This window comes from Mesoplodon bidens (genome assembly GCF_964165515.1).
Source record: "Mesoplodon bidens genome assembly, chromosome: 16".
Lineage (NCBI taxonomy): Eukaryota > Metazoa > Chordata > Mammalia > Artiodactyla > Ziphiidae > Mesoplodon > Mesoplodon bidens.
Window position 1 is genome coordinate 24,172,895 of NC_138173.1, and position 13,661 is coordinate 24,186,555.

Below are 13,661 nucleotides of genomic sequence, written 5' to 3' on the forward strand. Positions count from 1 at the left end.
CGCATGGGCTTAGTTGCTCCACGGCATGTGGGATCTTCCCGGACCAGGGCTCGAACCTGTGTCCCCTGCATTGGCAGGTGGAGTCATAACCACTGTGCCATCAGCGAAGTCCCAGAATATATTCTTATATCAAGTGATGGGTTGGTTGCCTGGCTTCTATCTTACTCACATCAACTCAGCTGATTAAAAATAAGTTGCTAGGTGGGTTGGCTGATTTCAAATAAGGTACAGCAGTGATATGATGTATTGATCCCTAAGTTAAGCGTGGTTTTTGAAAGCTGTTGTCAACCTGGACGAGCTCATCTATTTTAAGATTTATTTTTGGTATCAAGAACCAAGTAGTTCGTACCTTTCAAATGGGTTTTAACATCTGTAGTATGGATACGATTTTGTTATTGCACACAGAAAGAATACATTTGCCATCTATTAAGGTTTTAGGTTGAGGTATTCTGTATTAGTGTCCATGTAGCATTAAAGATCACTAATTAAATCCTAATACTTGAAAGCCTTAAACAAATCACTATAGAATATTACGTAAATAGAAACACCCTGTATTTACAAAACCTGCTTGGCAGAAGAAACAGACTGTACACTTTAAAATAATGACTTTTTTCAAAAGATGCTGGGAAAAGTAACATTTTTTAAATAATGCTTTAAATTTTATTTTTTGATTATTGAAATACATTTAACTTTTCATAGGAAAGCAAAGCCACTAAATTTCAATTAATTAATTTTCAGTTATTCGATGTTTTAGTGTTATTATATACCAGAAAACTGAGAAATTATTTATTTATTTATTTATTTATTTTTTGCTGTGCCACGTGGTTTTCAGGATCTTAGTTCACTGACCAGAGATTAAACCCAAGCCATGGCAGTGAAATTACTGGATCCTAACTACTGGACTGCCAGGGAACTCTGGAGAAATTATTCTTCTTAAGTTTAAATTAGTAACACAGGTTGCAAAGGGCAGACTACTCAAGCCAACATTTAACAACATTTGTTGAAAAGCCTTTTATTTGTCATGCATTATGATAAATACTGAGAAAATAAAATCTAGATAGTATCCCTGCTCTCAAGGAACAGGAAAGGAGTCTGTCTATTTACTGCTCCTTCTGACTTCCAACCCATTTACTCTAGGCAGTAACCTCACGTTCTGCTGTTCTAAGTTACAGAGAAAATAAAAGCCAATAGACATTTAGTCTTCAAGTGCCTGTCTTCAAACTTCTCTCTGTATATACTGATTGTCTTAATGCTTCTGAATCCCATACTCCTTAGGAATCTTAAAAATTGATAATTCCTTCTTTTTGCAGTGTTTCTTCAGTGTCTTCTCCCTTTCTTGGTGACTTATTCCTTTTAGTATTTAAACATGTTTGTTTATTCCATCTTAAAAATAAAAACCCAAACTCTTACCCTATATCTCACTCTTGCCCTTTACAGCCACATTTCTCAGATTGTCTGTACTGTATCTCTAATCGTCTTCCATTCACAGCACAGGCCACTCTCACTCTTTCTACTTGCCAGCTGATCCACCAGTACCACTCTGAGATCACCAGGTGACCTCCAAGGTGCTCAGAATTTATTGAATGAAATGAAAGTAATGCATACTTTAGTCTCCATCTTGAATTCTTGGTAGTATAGGATGGTGACACCAAAGATGAGTCTTGAATGGGAGGTAGAGGAGAGATTGCCTATTAAAAGTGGCATTTGAAAAATGTCTTCTGAGACTTTGATTTGAGGAGTAGATAGTACCAGTGGGATAATGCTAGATTCATAAATAGAAACCTGAATGTTAGGACCTTGTATTCTAAATTATGGAGTTTGAAGATTATCCTAAAAACTGGTGAATTGATTTTAAGTAAAGGAGCAACATGTTTTATGTTGTTGAAAGATCTTTCTGGCAGTGTTGGGGGAAATGAAGAGTGAGCCCTGTATTTTGCAGCAAGGAGACCAAGAAACTGTTGAAGTAATTCTCTAACTAATCCAGGAGAATAATGATGAGTGCCTGAATTAAGGCAGCGGTAGAGAAAAAGAAGAGATGGAACAGATTCAAGGGAAATAACAGATTGGAACCAAAAGTACTATCTCATTAGTATGCCCTTTATGCTGCTTTTCCATATTTCAAGATTAACTCTTAGGAATTACCTCTTCTCTGAAGTCTTCCTTTACTAATCTAGTATTGATTGGTCTTTTCCACTTCTGAACCAGTACAGAAACAATGTTTTATACATCTAGTGCTTAATACTAGCAGTAGCAGCTATCTTTTGGGTATCAGACACCATAATTGTAACAGTTGGCTTGCATTAACTAATTAAATTTCTTTATCAAATCTATGATATAGGTAGATGCATATGAGGAAACTGAGGCACATGCTTGTACAAATGGAGCCAGGCTCTAAAGCTCATTCTTAATCCAGTGTGCTGGTGTGCCTTTGGAGTGTGCACTTGTTCCTGTGGTTGAAAAACTTGTCTTCTGTACACTTTTGTGCCTTGTAGCATTAAGCACATAGTAGCTATTCAGTGCTTGCAGATATCCCCTATTTAGTCTGCATAAGAAACAACTCCAAGAAGAGAGTGGTGTTCTGGGTGATGGCTATTGTGTGGTTGTAAATAACAGATTATTCTGTATCTCCTTTTCAGATCTGGATGGTGCTCTAGTCTCAGGGCCAGATTGTGATAGGAATGTGAATACAAATTTATTGGCTGAAGCCGGCTCCAGTCAAGATGGAGGTGATGCTGGTAGGTACAATAGAATTTTAGCAGGAGTGCCTTTAAGAGGATTTGAAGATTGGGAGGTATTTGTGTATGTGTTTATTAAGGACCTACTGCAGTTTCTTTTCCTTAAAGGAAAGTATTAGGTATAGACACTTTCAGTCTGTGGCAGCTATGTTGATTGTAGAATTTAGAAGCCTGGTAAATACAAATGGATAGGTATTTCTTGTTTGTTTGGGGGAGTCATTTATTTAGAGTTGTTAAAACTTGTGGCTTATGGCTTTCTGCTAGTGTATAGATGGAATAAGAATGGTAACTATCAGAATGGTTGACTAATATATTTTAATTAGCTTTGATGTAAAATAATAGTGTGGTTGTTGATGACTATAGAAAACGTTAATTCTAAATAGTGATATTTATAACAACTGCTTTGGGGGAAGTGCACATGAATACAAAGAATCCATGAATACTCCAAAGAATAATATAGGTAAATTAAAAAGGGAGAAAGCTTTCTTAACAGAAGAATGCCAAGCTAATAAACATAGATGAATGGTAGAATTGGAAAAACACCTATTTTTCAATGTCCACGGGAAATAATTCAAGGTCATCATTGGACAGTAAGCCACCATTGATGGGCTTATCCCATGATGACTGGGATAAGTTTGTTGTAATAGCATTTTGTTGTAAGTTTGTTGTAATAGCATTTTACAGTTTTGTTATAATAGCATTTTGCTGTAATAGCATTTTCGCGTGGTCTCAGTATCATACCACAGGTTACTTTTATTCCCAAAGGAGAAAAGATATCTCTACAATAAAGAGATCTGATGAACATGATCATAGCCAAGTGATTAAATTTAGTATGCCTCCTGGTATGATGCACTAGCTGGCACCATCACCTATGTCTTACAGTATACTTGCCAGAATGTTTCACTCGACTTTAATCATGAGGAGAAAAAAAGACAAATCTCTCCAAATCTAGCATGTCCAGATTCTAAAATGTTAATGCCAAGAAAGACAAGCAGAGGAACTGCTAGGTCAAAGGAGACCAATGAGACCAACTTAAATGCATTTAGCATTATGTCAATCTTTTATTATATCATTGATCCAAAAAAAAAGAAAAATGAAGAGGCATTTTGGGGATAGTTGGAAAGGTGAATATGTAGTCTGGGTTAAATGATAGTCTTAACAATTTTTAAAATTCTTGGATGTGATAAAGGCACTGTGGTTTATATAGGAGGAAGTTCTAAAAGGTGCATGCTGTGTTTAGGGGTGAAGTGATGAAGCATGCAAGTTGTTTTCAAATAGTACACAAAGGTATATATATGTATATATAGAGCGAAAGCACATGTGACAAAACTAACATTTGTTGAAGATAAATAAAGGGATATGGGATATTCAATGACTCAGTTTCTGTAGCTTTGGAAATCTTTATAAACAATTGATGGGGACTGGGATAACTATGGGGGTACTTTTACAGAAAACTCCCAGGGGCTTTTGAATATACAGTGTGCACGGACCAAAATTAAGCCATAATTCTGAAGAAACTGCCTTAAGGTGGTTTTCTCCTAACTGTTGAAAAGAATTTACGAAGACTTTGAAGTTAGCAGTTTACAGATTAGATGCACTGAATTTTGAACACTTGTCTCTTGTACAGAAAATCACTAATAGTGCCAAGAGTACTTTATTGCACTTGCTTTCTTGTTTTAGAAATCTGGTTCAAGAATGGTTTTATTTAGTTGGGCATGTGAATTCAGATGTAAAATTTAAATTTGTGCACATAAACATATTCAGTGGAGGACGGTCCATATAATTCATTTCATTCTCAAAAAACAAATCCTTGATTTAGAGTCCTTTCTCTTTAGGGGACATTCTAATCCATTAATGAGTATTTTGGGGAATTCCCTGGCGGTCCAGTGGTTAGGATTCTGTACTTCCACTGCAGGGGGCATGGGTTCAGTCCCTGGTCAGGGAACTAAGATATCCTGCAAGTTGCACGGTGCAGCCGAAAAAAAAGAAATAGTATTTTTGCAACTGAGATCCCTTGTGTTACGGTGTTTTGTTTTTTGGGTTTTGTTGTGGTACGCCGGCCTCTCACCGCTGTGGCCTCTCCCGCTGCGGAGCACAGGCTCCGGACGCGCAGGCCCAGCAGCCATGGCCCGCGGGCCCAGCTGCTCTGCGGCATGTGGGATCTTCCTGGACCGGGGCACGAACCTGCGTCCCCTGTATCGGCAGGCGGACTCCCAACCACTGCGCCACCAGGGAAGCCCCTGTGTTACGGTTTTGACATTTAAAAAAAAAAGTGCTTTCTTCTTAGTTTGCCATTATGGAATAATGTACCCAGAAGATTATTAAACAGTAAGCACAATTATAGAACTTAATGATCCTTCAGTTTTATGAATTGCAAAGGAAATACCCTTTTCAGTTTTCAAATGGGTGTTTTATCAGATTGTTTGAACATTAAATGTATCCTTTGCAATCCAAAATAGTTACCTGAAATTTGCTGTTTGTGTGTTTACTTTTACTGTATATTTGTTTTCTAAATGCTTTGGCACAATTTTCTTGGGTGGGCGGGTGCTGCCATGATACTAGTCAGTCGGTACTGCCAATTCTAGGCATTTAAATTTTGGTTTGTTTGGGTTGTGGCTTTCTTTTGTTTTTGAAGTCTCCTGTTCTTTATTTGTAACAATTGTATTTTAATTTTCTGCATCCTCTAACTCCAAAGTATCCTTTTTCTCCCTCCCACTCAAAGGCGCAATACCTTGGTTCAAGTTGCTCTTATACTTCCTAAAAGTAATTTGTACTGGTTATAAGAATTTGGAGAGATGAAAGAAGTTTGAGATGAGGCTTTCGTAATTTGAATTACCATTTTGTATTCCAGATATGGTTTTCTTGCCAGGACCATGGATGCTTTTTATTGCATCTTACTGTAGGTCTAGAGAAACATTTCAGGTGTTAAAAATCTTCAATTCTGAATCTTGAGTTATCAATTCATCACTTGTTTTAGGGCTGCTCTCTTTATTCTTATGCAGTGAATAATATTTTGTTGGATATTAGCATATCTAATAATGATTTATGAGGTTAGTTTTCCAAGTTTTTTGAGCAAGTAAAAAATAGTACATGTTAACACTTTACTAGATACATTTATTCAACAAATAATTGAATGGTGTATGTTTGGGACATTAGAAATACTGAGGTGAGTAACAGGCACAGTCCTTGCTCTTAGAGCTTACTTTGTTTTGTACTGATTTGGACAAGAGCTATGAATCATAAAACTCAAACTTTATGTAGAAATGTGAAACTGAAAATTGATGAACTTTCACAGGCTACTACTCCCAACCTTATCTCTATCACACACACATAGATATGGTGTCTCACTTTAGGATTCTGAAACTTTACCCCAAGCAGTATTACAGTTAAATTATATAATTATGGATTCAGAGGGCTTTCCTAACATTAAGAAAAAGTGGGTGAAGGTATTCCAAGTACAAAACAATTTACAATAGTAGTAATGAATTGCAATTTTTTAAATACCTTAAGACCTTTTTGTATTGTTGGGTATTGATACTTTCAATTTTTCCTTAAGAGGGAAATCTTAAGTTCTTTTAATTTTTAAAAGAGGCAATGTATCTGGCAAGTAGATACAGGAAATCGAATTCTTAGAAAACTCATTTGGCAAGCACTCTCTTATAAAATCGTGTATATGGGAGAAAAATTATTAAATTGCTGCACGAGTGTGCTGTGCATATATCCTAGAAAGCAGTGTTCTAGGCAGGGGAAGGAGTAAGTGCAAAGTGCAAAGGCCTTAAAGTGGGAGCCAATTTATCATGGTGGAACAGCACAGAGGCCAGTATGATTGGAATAGAGTAACCAAGGGGTTGACTTGGAAACAAGGGCTAGATCAGGTAAGGCTTTGTAGTATATTGGAAGTCTTTGGCTTGTACTATGAGTAAGATGGTTAGTACTTGCTCTGATTTAAAGTTTTAAAAGAATCTCTGATTGCTGTGTTGAGAATAAACTCTACGAATGCAGCACCAGTGTGAGCTGGGAGACAAGCAGATGGCTGTTGAAGATAATCCAGAGGCAGCAGTTGATGGCCGATTGGAATAGGATGGCAGTAGTTATGGGGGATTCTGGGTATCTTCACACTGCCAAAGGACTCCTGGATCCGAGGAATTACATACATATTCAAGATGGAATTAAATGCAGAGGAGATGATTCCTACTTTAGCTTGTCTGAAGATCCCCAGGCACAACTTCCCTAAGGCTCATTGAGTCTACTTTCCAGACTTGACTTAAGGATGACATTAGAGAGGTGTTGATGAACCCCCAGATTCCCCATTACCTTGCACCAGTGTGTCTGAAACAACAAACAAGGGTCTGATAATACAAGAACTTTACATTTGTAATTACCTTATATTTATATTCTTCATCCTTAGCCCATTTCTTCTCTACTGATAGAAGACTATCCCATTCCACAGCTGGGTCTCCCATTCCACAGTTGGGTTTCCCATTCCACAGCTGATACTGGTCTTAAGTGATAGTATAGTTAGAAACAGCAGCTATTAAAAGGGTAGTTTCATGTGGGCTCCACATACCATTGAACAGTATTTTTATTTTACTGAATTTTTTTTTCTGTGGTTGAATTGTATTTTAAACTTTAGTTTTTCTATTCTAATAGCCTGCCAACCAGGATATTATAAATTGGGATAATAAGGTATGAGACCATCTCAGTTGTAGACTAAAATATAGTTTTTAATTCAGCTATTTTATATTAAGCTGTTCTGTCATAAAATATAGATTTTTTTTTATTCTCATAAGAGACAGATCTTAATTACCATCATTACATCAGGATCACTTTTCAATTGTTTTAGGTCCTTCACATGATTTCAAATATGGCCTGATGCCTGGCCCTTCAAGCGATTTCAAGTATGGATTGCTACCAGGTACTTCAAATGATTTCAAGTATGGATTGCTACCAGGTGCTTCTAACGATTTCAAGTATGGATTATTGCCTGAATCTTGGCCAAAACAAGAAACTTGGGAAAATGGCAAGTATTAGTCAAACATCTATAGAATTCTTAATACTTTTTATCAAATAAAAGCCTCCACATTCTGGGTTCTAAAAAACTCAGATAGTAGTAGCCCTATAATAGTCCCTGTACTCAGGAATGGACAAGCTTTTGATAGCAAATTTTCTGTTTAATATATAATAAGTGCTTTTTTTGTTTGTTTTTTAATTCTCAAAGGTGAATCATCTCTAATCATGAACAAGTTAAAATGCCCTCATTGTAGCTATGTAGCCAAATACAGACGAACACTAAAAAGGCATTTGCTCATTCATACGGGAGTCAGATCCTTTAGCTGTGATATTTGTGGGAAACTGTTTACTCGCAGAGAACATGTAAAAAGACATTCCCTGGTAAGTAACTTTAAATGTAAATAATCTTTGAGATAAACTGTATTTGTGTCAGTGAAGCTCAAGATATTTTAACACTATTACCTACAAATTTAAGGAAGGTAGATTATTAAATAAATTGCTTTAAACAATGAATGTGATTTATGAACCAGTACTGAACTTCGTACAGAAAGATAATGATGTATTTACTCATTGTTAAATGGGAGGTTTAATTTGAATGGTTCAAATGTATTATATTGTCTGTACTATCCTTACATTGGATTTTTCCCCCCCTTCAATTAGGTGCATAAAAAGGATAAAAAATACAAATGTATGGTGTGTAAGAAGATCTTCATGTTAGCAGCCAGTGTTGGAATAAGACATGGATCTCGACGCTATGGTGTTTGTGTAGACTGTGCAGATAAATCACAACCAGGAGGGCAAGAAGGTGTAGATCAGGGACAGGATACAGATTTCCCTCGGGATGAAGAATACGAGGGGAACGGAGGTGGAGAAGCTGATGAAGAGCTGGCTGATGATGGAGAAGATCAGAATGATGCATCTCGTTGGGATGAATCCGGAGATGTTTGTATGTCTCTAGATGACTAACTGACCTACTATACTCCTCAAGGATGCTGCATTTGGACATAATATGAATCAACAATTTGAACTGTTGAACTTGAAGGCTTGCAAAATATGGTACATGCTGGATGGTAGTTATGTTGCTGTGAAAACTGTAGGGTCAAAGCCTTATAGCAAAAAAATTTTTTTTTATATTTGCACAGGACTGTACAGCAGACAACCTTGTGGTTGGATTACATGGAGTCCACACATCTTCAGTCAGTTATTATCAAAGTAAAAATATTTTTTATTTATAGGATATACAGTAACTATTTGGGTCCTATGGAAATATAGTACCTGTTCTTAAAAAGCTTACATTCATGTGCCACTTTAACATGAATTAAGAAAATCCATTATTAAGAGTACAGTGACAGCTGACCTAATTACTCTGTCCATCAAACCACTCAGGCTAGTTTGTACTAGTAGAGTTTTGTTTCTATTTTTATTTTTATTAATTTTATTTTTTTTAATACAGATGTTCAGTGAGGGGCCTTTTCAACCCCATTGGTTCTACTTTTCTGTATTTTCCATTTTAATTTGCTTCATAACTTAAACCAAGTCTCTTCTAGTCTTAGGTATTATTTCTCAATTTTGTGCTGATGGGCATGTTTATAAGAACTGGAGAGGTAATTTATTGGAATGAACTAACTGACTTCCTCCATTCCCCTTTTCCTTTTTGACATGAATTATACTACTTTACAAATGAAGAATGATGTTGCAAAGTACCATGGTGAGGCTGACAAATACCACTAAAATGATTATGATTTAGAAGTAACTTTCTCCTGCTGCTCTAATCTGATAAATGGTTACTATATGACGTTTTCTGACAAGGCATTCGGTTTTGGGTATCTGTTACTTTGGCACTACTCTTGTTTGCTTCTTTTTATTTTTGCCAGTGTACTATACCTCAGTCCTATTTGAAAAGACAAATCTAATCGAAAGAAAAGTCATAGATAAAATGATTTGTTTTATAATTTATCCTTCATGTCCAGTTTTGGTTAGCTTGTTATGCAATATAAGTGAAATATCAGGTTTTTACTCCTGTGCCCTTTTTATCATTAAAATTAACACAAAAAGTGCATTCTCTTTTGTTTCATACTTACTGGGGTATTCAGTGTTTGAAATTATGATAGATAATTTAGTTAATTTATTTTTCAGTTCCTCGAAGTCACTACATCTTGATATATAGTCTTTCTAGTAGTCACCATGATTCAACAATCTGCAAAAATCCTACAAATAAAGCATTGAGACGCTTTACAATTTTTATTCTGTTAGCTAAATTCTTCAGGGTACAAGGGGGTGATGTGTTAAGTTGAAATTGCCAGACTTATTTAGCCTGATGACAGATGAATTAGCTGATTGACTCACAGCAGCATTTCACATAATTGATATTAACATGCACAACATTTATCAGGAACATACTGTATATTATATAAGATTGAGGGATATCATATTTTCAGCTTTCTTTTAAATAGAAATTGAGTATATTTTCCTATTTTATATCAGGTAACTAAATTATGCTAGTCTTGTGGAGAAAATTGCAAAGTACACTTTGGCAGACATAATCCTTTTGGTGCTCCATCCCATCAAAGTTGAAAAGATGATAGGTTTTTTAAGAGACAGTCTTTCTTATTGTCTCTGATTTCAGTAGAAAAATGGTTTAATGTTAGACACTGATGCTTCTGCTTGGATAAATCAAAGAAAGATAAAGTACAGTTACATGGTTAGATGCATCATTTGTCACCTAAACTTTATCATAGTTTCTACAAAACTGAAAAACTGACATGAATAGTTTTGGTTTGACTTTTGTTTAAGACTGAAGAGTACATCTTTTTCTCAATGTTCTAGACAAATGAGTAAAATGTAATTCTGGTTGGGTCCAAAGTAGACGTTAGTTGGGCAAAGATAACTATGAATGGAAAAGTATTTTAAACGTAAAATGTTCTGCTTTGTGAATATGTAAGTATAGTATAAAGATTTCTTTCATCCCATTTATCCCTCTCCTTTAAAATAAACCATAGTTTACAATTGGTAGATCTGTCTATATATAAATATATATTAAAGAGAAAAGATATATATCTAAAAATCACCTAAGTCTGCTTTATTAGATTCACTTGAGTGAACTACAGTTCACTTATTGCATAGAAACTGGACTTGGCTTTACATTCTTAATGTACTTTTACTTTTCCTTAAGATATGAACTTACTCTCTTTAAACTGAATTTTCTTTTACTACTTAAATCATTTATGTATATCTGGTAAATTATGACCAAATTTTTGTTAGATTGCATACAGTAAATTGAAATACACTCTTGGTACACTACGGGATTGTTGTGCTTTTGTTTTGGTTTTAGTTGGAAACAAGGTTTGATGTAGATGGCTTGTTACTGTTAATTTAAAATATTCTATAATTATTGTCCATTACCTTTTATGTTGTGTTGTGACAGATTTGGCTATATTTTTAGTCAACTGAAATATACTTTAAGAGTTTGTTTTTAGAAAGGTAATCCAAAGGAAAAATGTTTATACTCTTGAATATATTAGCCTCAGCCTATATAAAAATTTCGTCTTTAAAGTAAACATTTTACCAGAAACAGAATTGACAGATTTTTCTACTTGCTGACTGCCTAACTTATTTTGTTTCATGATCTCGAGGGGACTGCCTTTTCCCTTCCAGATCTTTTTTAAAAAAATAGTTTAGTACTAAGGTATACTACTGGATGTTTCTATTTTTTTAAGTATATTCTTTTTCTGACTTACAGTACAATTTCAGGAAGTTGATAGATACTAAGAACTTAGGATTGGTCTCAGAGAGGTAACAATGGAATACTCAAAATTTTGTGTGTGGAGCCCTGGCGGAATTATGTGTTACACATTTGCTGAATTTTTCTCTTGTAACTTATATTTTAAATGAAAAATATTTTAGAGCTTTTATTTAATGAAGGGGAAGAGTATAAACTGTTCATTTCCTGCTCATTTTGTAGTAACAGACCCTCACAAATCAAGATCATGTGTTCTTTCTTACAAGTCTCAGAGACAGTTACTTCATACGGTCCCTGATTTTTGGTTTTGGCCCTCGTTTTTCATATTCACTAGATATTTTGCTAAATTTTAACACCATAACAATTAAGAGCTAAAAAAAAAACATCATAGGAAGGGAAAACTGAACAGTAATGAGTAACTTTGAAATTTGGGTGGAAAATATGAGCTGGTTTTGGTAGAGCCATCCTGATGAAGGAAGAGTGAGATGAATGAGTTAATTCATGTAAAGCGCTTAGAACACTGCCTGGTGCATAACAGGGGCATGACACATCTTAGTTGTTTAATAATACGTGGAAAACCAAGATGAAAAGAAGTGGGCAAAGGGGTGGAGAATAGGGAGAAAATAGGGAATGAAAAGATTGGGGCTTAGAAATTTGTAGTAATACAATGTGCTGTAAAAGGCCTGAAGATGACTGGAGTAGTATATATAGGGGAAAGTGTGATGGAAGATGGGTCTTAAAAATCATAAAATTTAAAACCAATAAGTTTTATTTATGTTTTTAGGATTTAACATAGGATGAAAAAGTTATTTTTCTGAATAATTCCAAAAGCTAGCATTTTTTTAGTGCCTGCACGTGCCATGCGCTTTACATTATCTTATCAAATTCCCTATAAGTAGGTGCTATTGTCTCCATTTTATAGAAGAGGAAAGGCTCCATTGAAATCTGCTTAATTTAATTTGACTAATGTAACACAGTTACTAAGTGGTAGAGCTGGATTTTGACCAGGTCTGATTCTGAAGCCCATGCTCTTTTTAGGGGGCTCTACTGCCCCAACTTTTGTAGGATTTTAGCTCTTTAAAGGGGTCTGTCTATGGAGACATCTTTTCCCTGTAAAACAGCTATGTTAGCAATTTGAATGTCTAATCCTTCCTCCCCCAAATATCCTTAATACTCTTTCCTCCTAGTACAGCAGTTGTTGTATCACATGATTATAAACAAGATACCCAACCTCAATGTAGCTCATGCTGTTAATTGGCTATAGCATTTTCATTTTTAAAAGGATGATTTTTAACTGAAGAACTAGATGTGAACCCCAGTTTTTGTGCCGTTCAGTCACCCGGATCCTTAAACTTAACTATGGTACATAATACACATGCTTAGAACTAACAGGTGTTTTTTCTTAGTCACTTTAGGATTTTAAATGGAAAGGTTTTTTTTTTTTTCTTGCTGTATCCCTACTTTCAAGTGAAGTTGAACCATTCAAGGTAGTTTAAAACGTATTAGGGATAAGCACACTTTAAAAGATGTTTTCTAGCCCTGAATTTTATGACATTGGGTACTTAAAATTTGGAATATGCTGGCTATTGAGAACAAAATTTTGGGTTTAGGAGAGGGATGGTTGAGGCCATTATGAAATGGGAGAATCAGCATTTTAAACACTGTAAACATAAAAGAACACTTTCTTCTGCCTGCTGTTTGTAAAAGCTCTTTGGGAAGATCTTTTACGAAGACCAATTTTTTAATGTAATTTACCTACCTAGTATAAGTGTCCTAAGACATGTATGTAAACTTCCACGACTGTTTTGTCTGTGTATTTAGGAAATACACAAGAATCTTTATCAAACCTAAAAATATAAACTTGTGAGCACTGAACTGCTTCTGGCTTTGTGAATTTTGTTGACTCTGACATTTAATTCAGATTTCTTTGCTTTTAACATATACTAATTTAGACTAATTGGGGTCGGGAACACCTCTGTAAAATTTGACTTATGTATATAATTCAGATACCTTTGTACTTAAGGTTTACAAGTTTGAATTGTAGAATATGAAGGGTTTTTTGGTTTGTCTCTTTTTTGTGAAGTGCATAAAAGACCCAAACTACCTCCTAGTAATGTTTGGAGAGCTGCTTTAATTAATAGCAGTGATTTGTAATCAGCATATTGTCTTTCATCTTT

General features: G+C 35.2%; 1 protein-coding gene across 3 annotated transcripts in view; it reads left to right on the top strand.

Moving 5' to 3' along the window:
- The window catches only part of ZBTB10 (zinc finger and BTB domain containing 10), a gene marked incomplete at its 5' end in the record, with an annotated part of 35,159 nt that extends 21,784 nt beyond the window's left edge, over positions 1 to 13,375 (top strand). For 2 of the 3 annotated variants that reach the window (XM_081258983.1, XM_081258981.1), the window contains 4 exons: positions 2,637 to 2,735; positions 7,579 to 7,755; positions 7,954 to 8,126; positions 8,406 to 13,375. In XM_081258983.1, the coding sequence (XP_081115109.1) occupies positions 2,637 to 2,735; positions 7,579 to 7,755; positions 7,954 to 8,126; positions 8,406 to 8,711 (755 nt within the window). In that variant the 3' untranslated portion in view covers positions 8,712 to 13,375. The remainder of the gene's footprint in view (positions 1 to 2,636; positions 2,736 to 7,578; positions 7,756 to 7,953; positions 8,127 to 8,405) is intronic. The other variant, XM_081258982.1, reaches the window with a different exon arrangement.
- Positions 13,376 to 13,661: the final 286 nt, after the last annotated feature.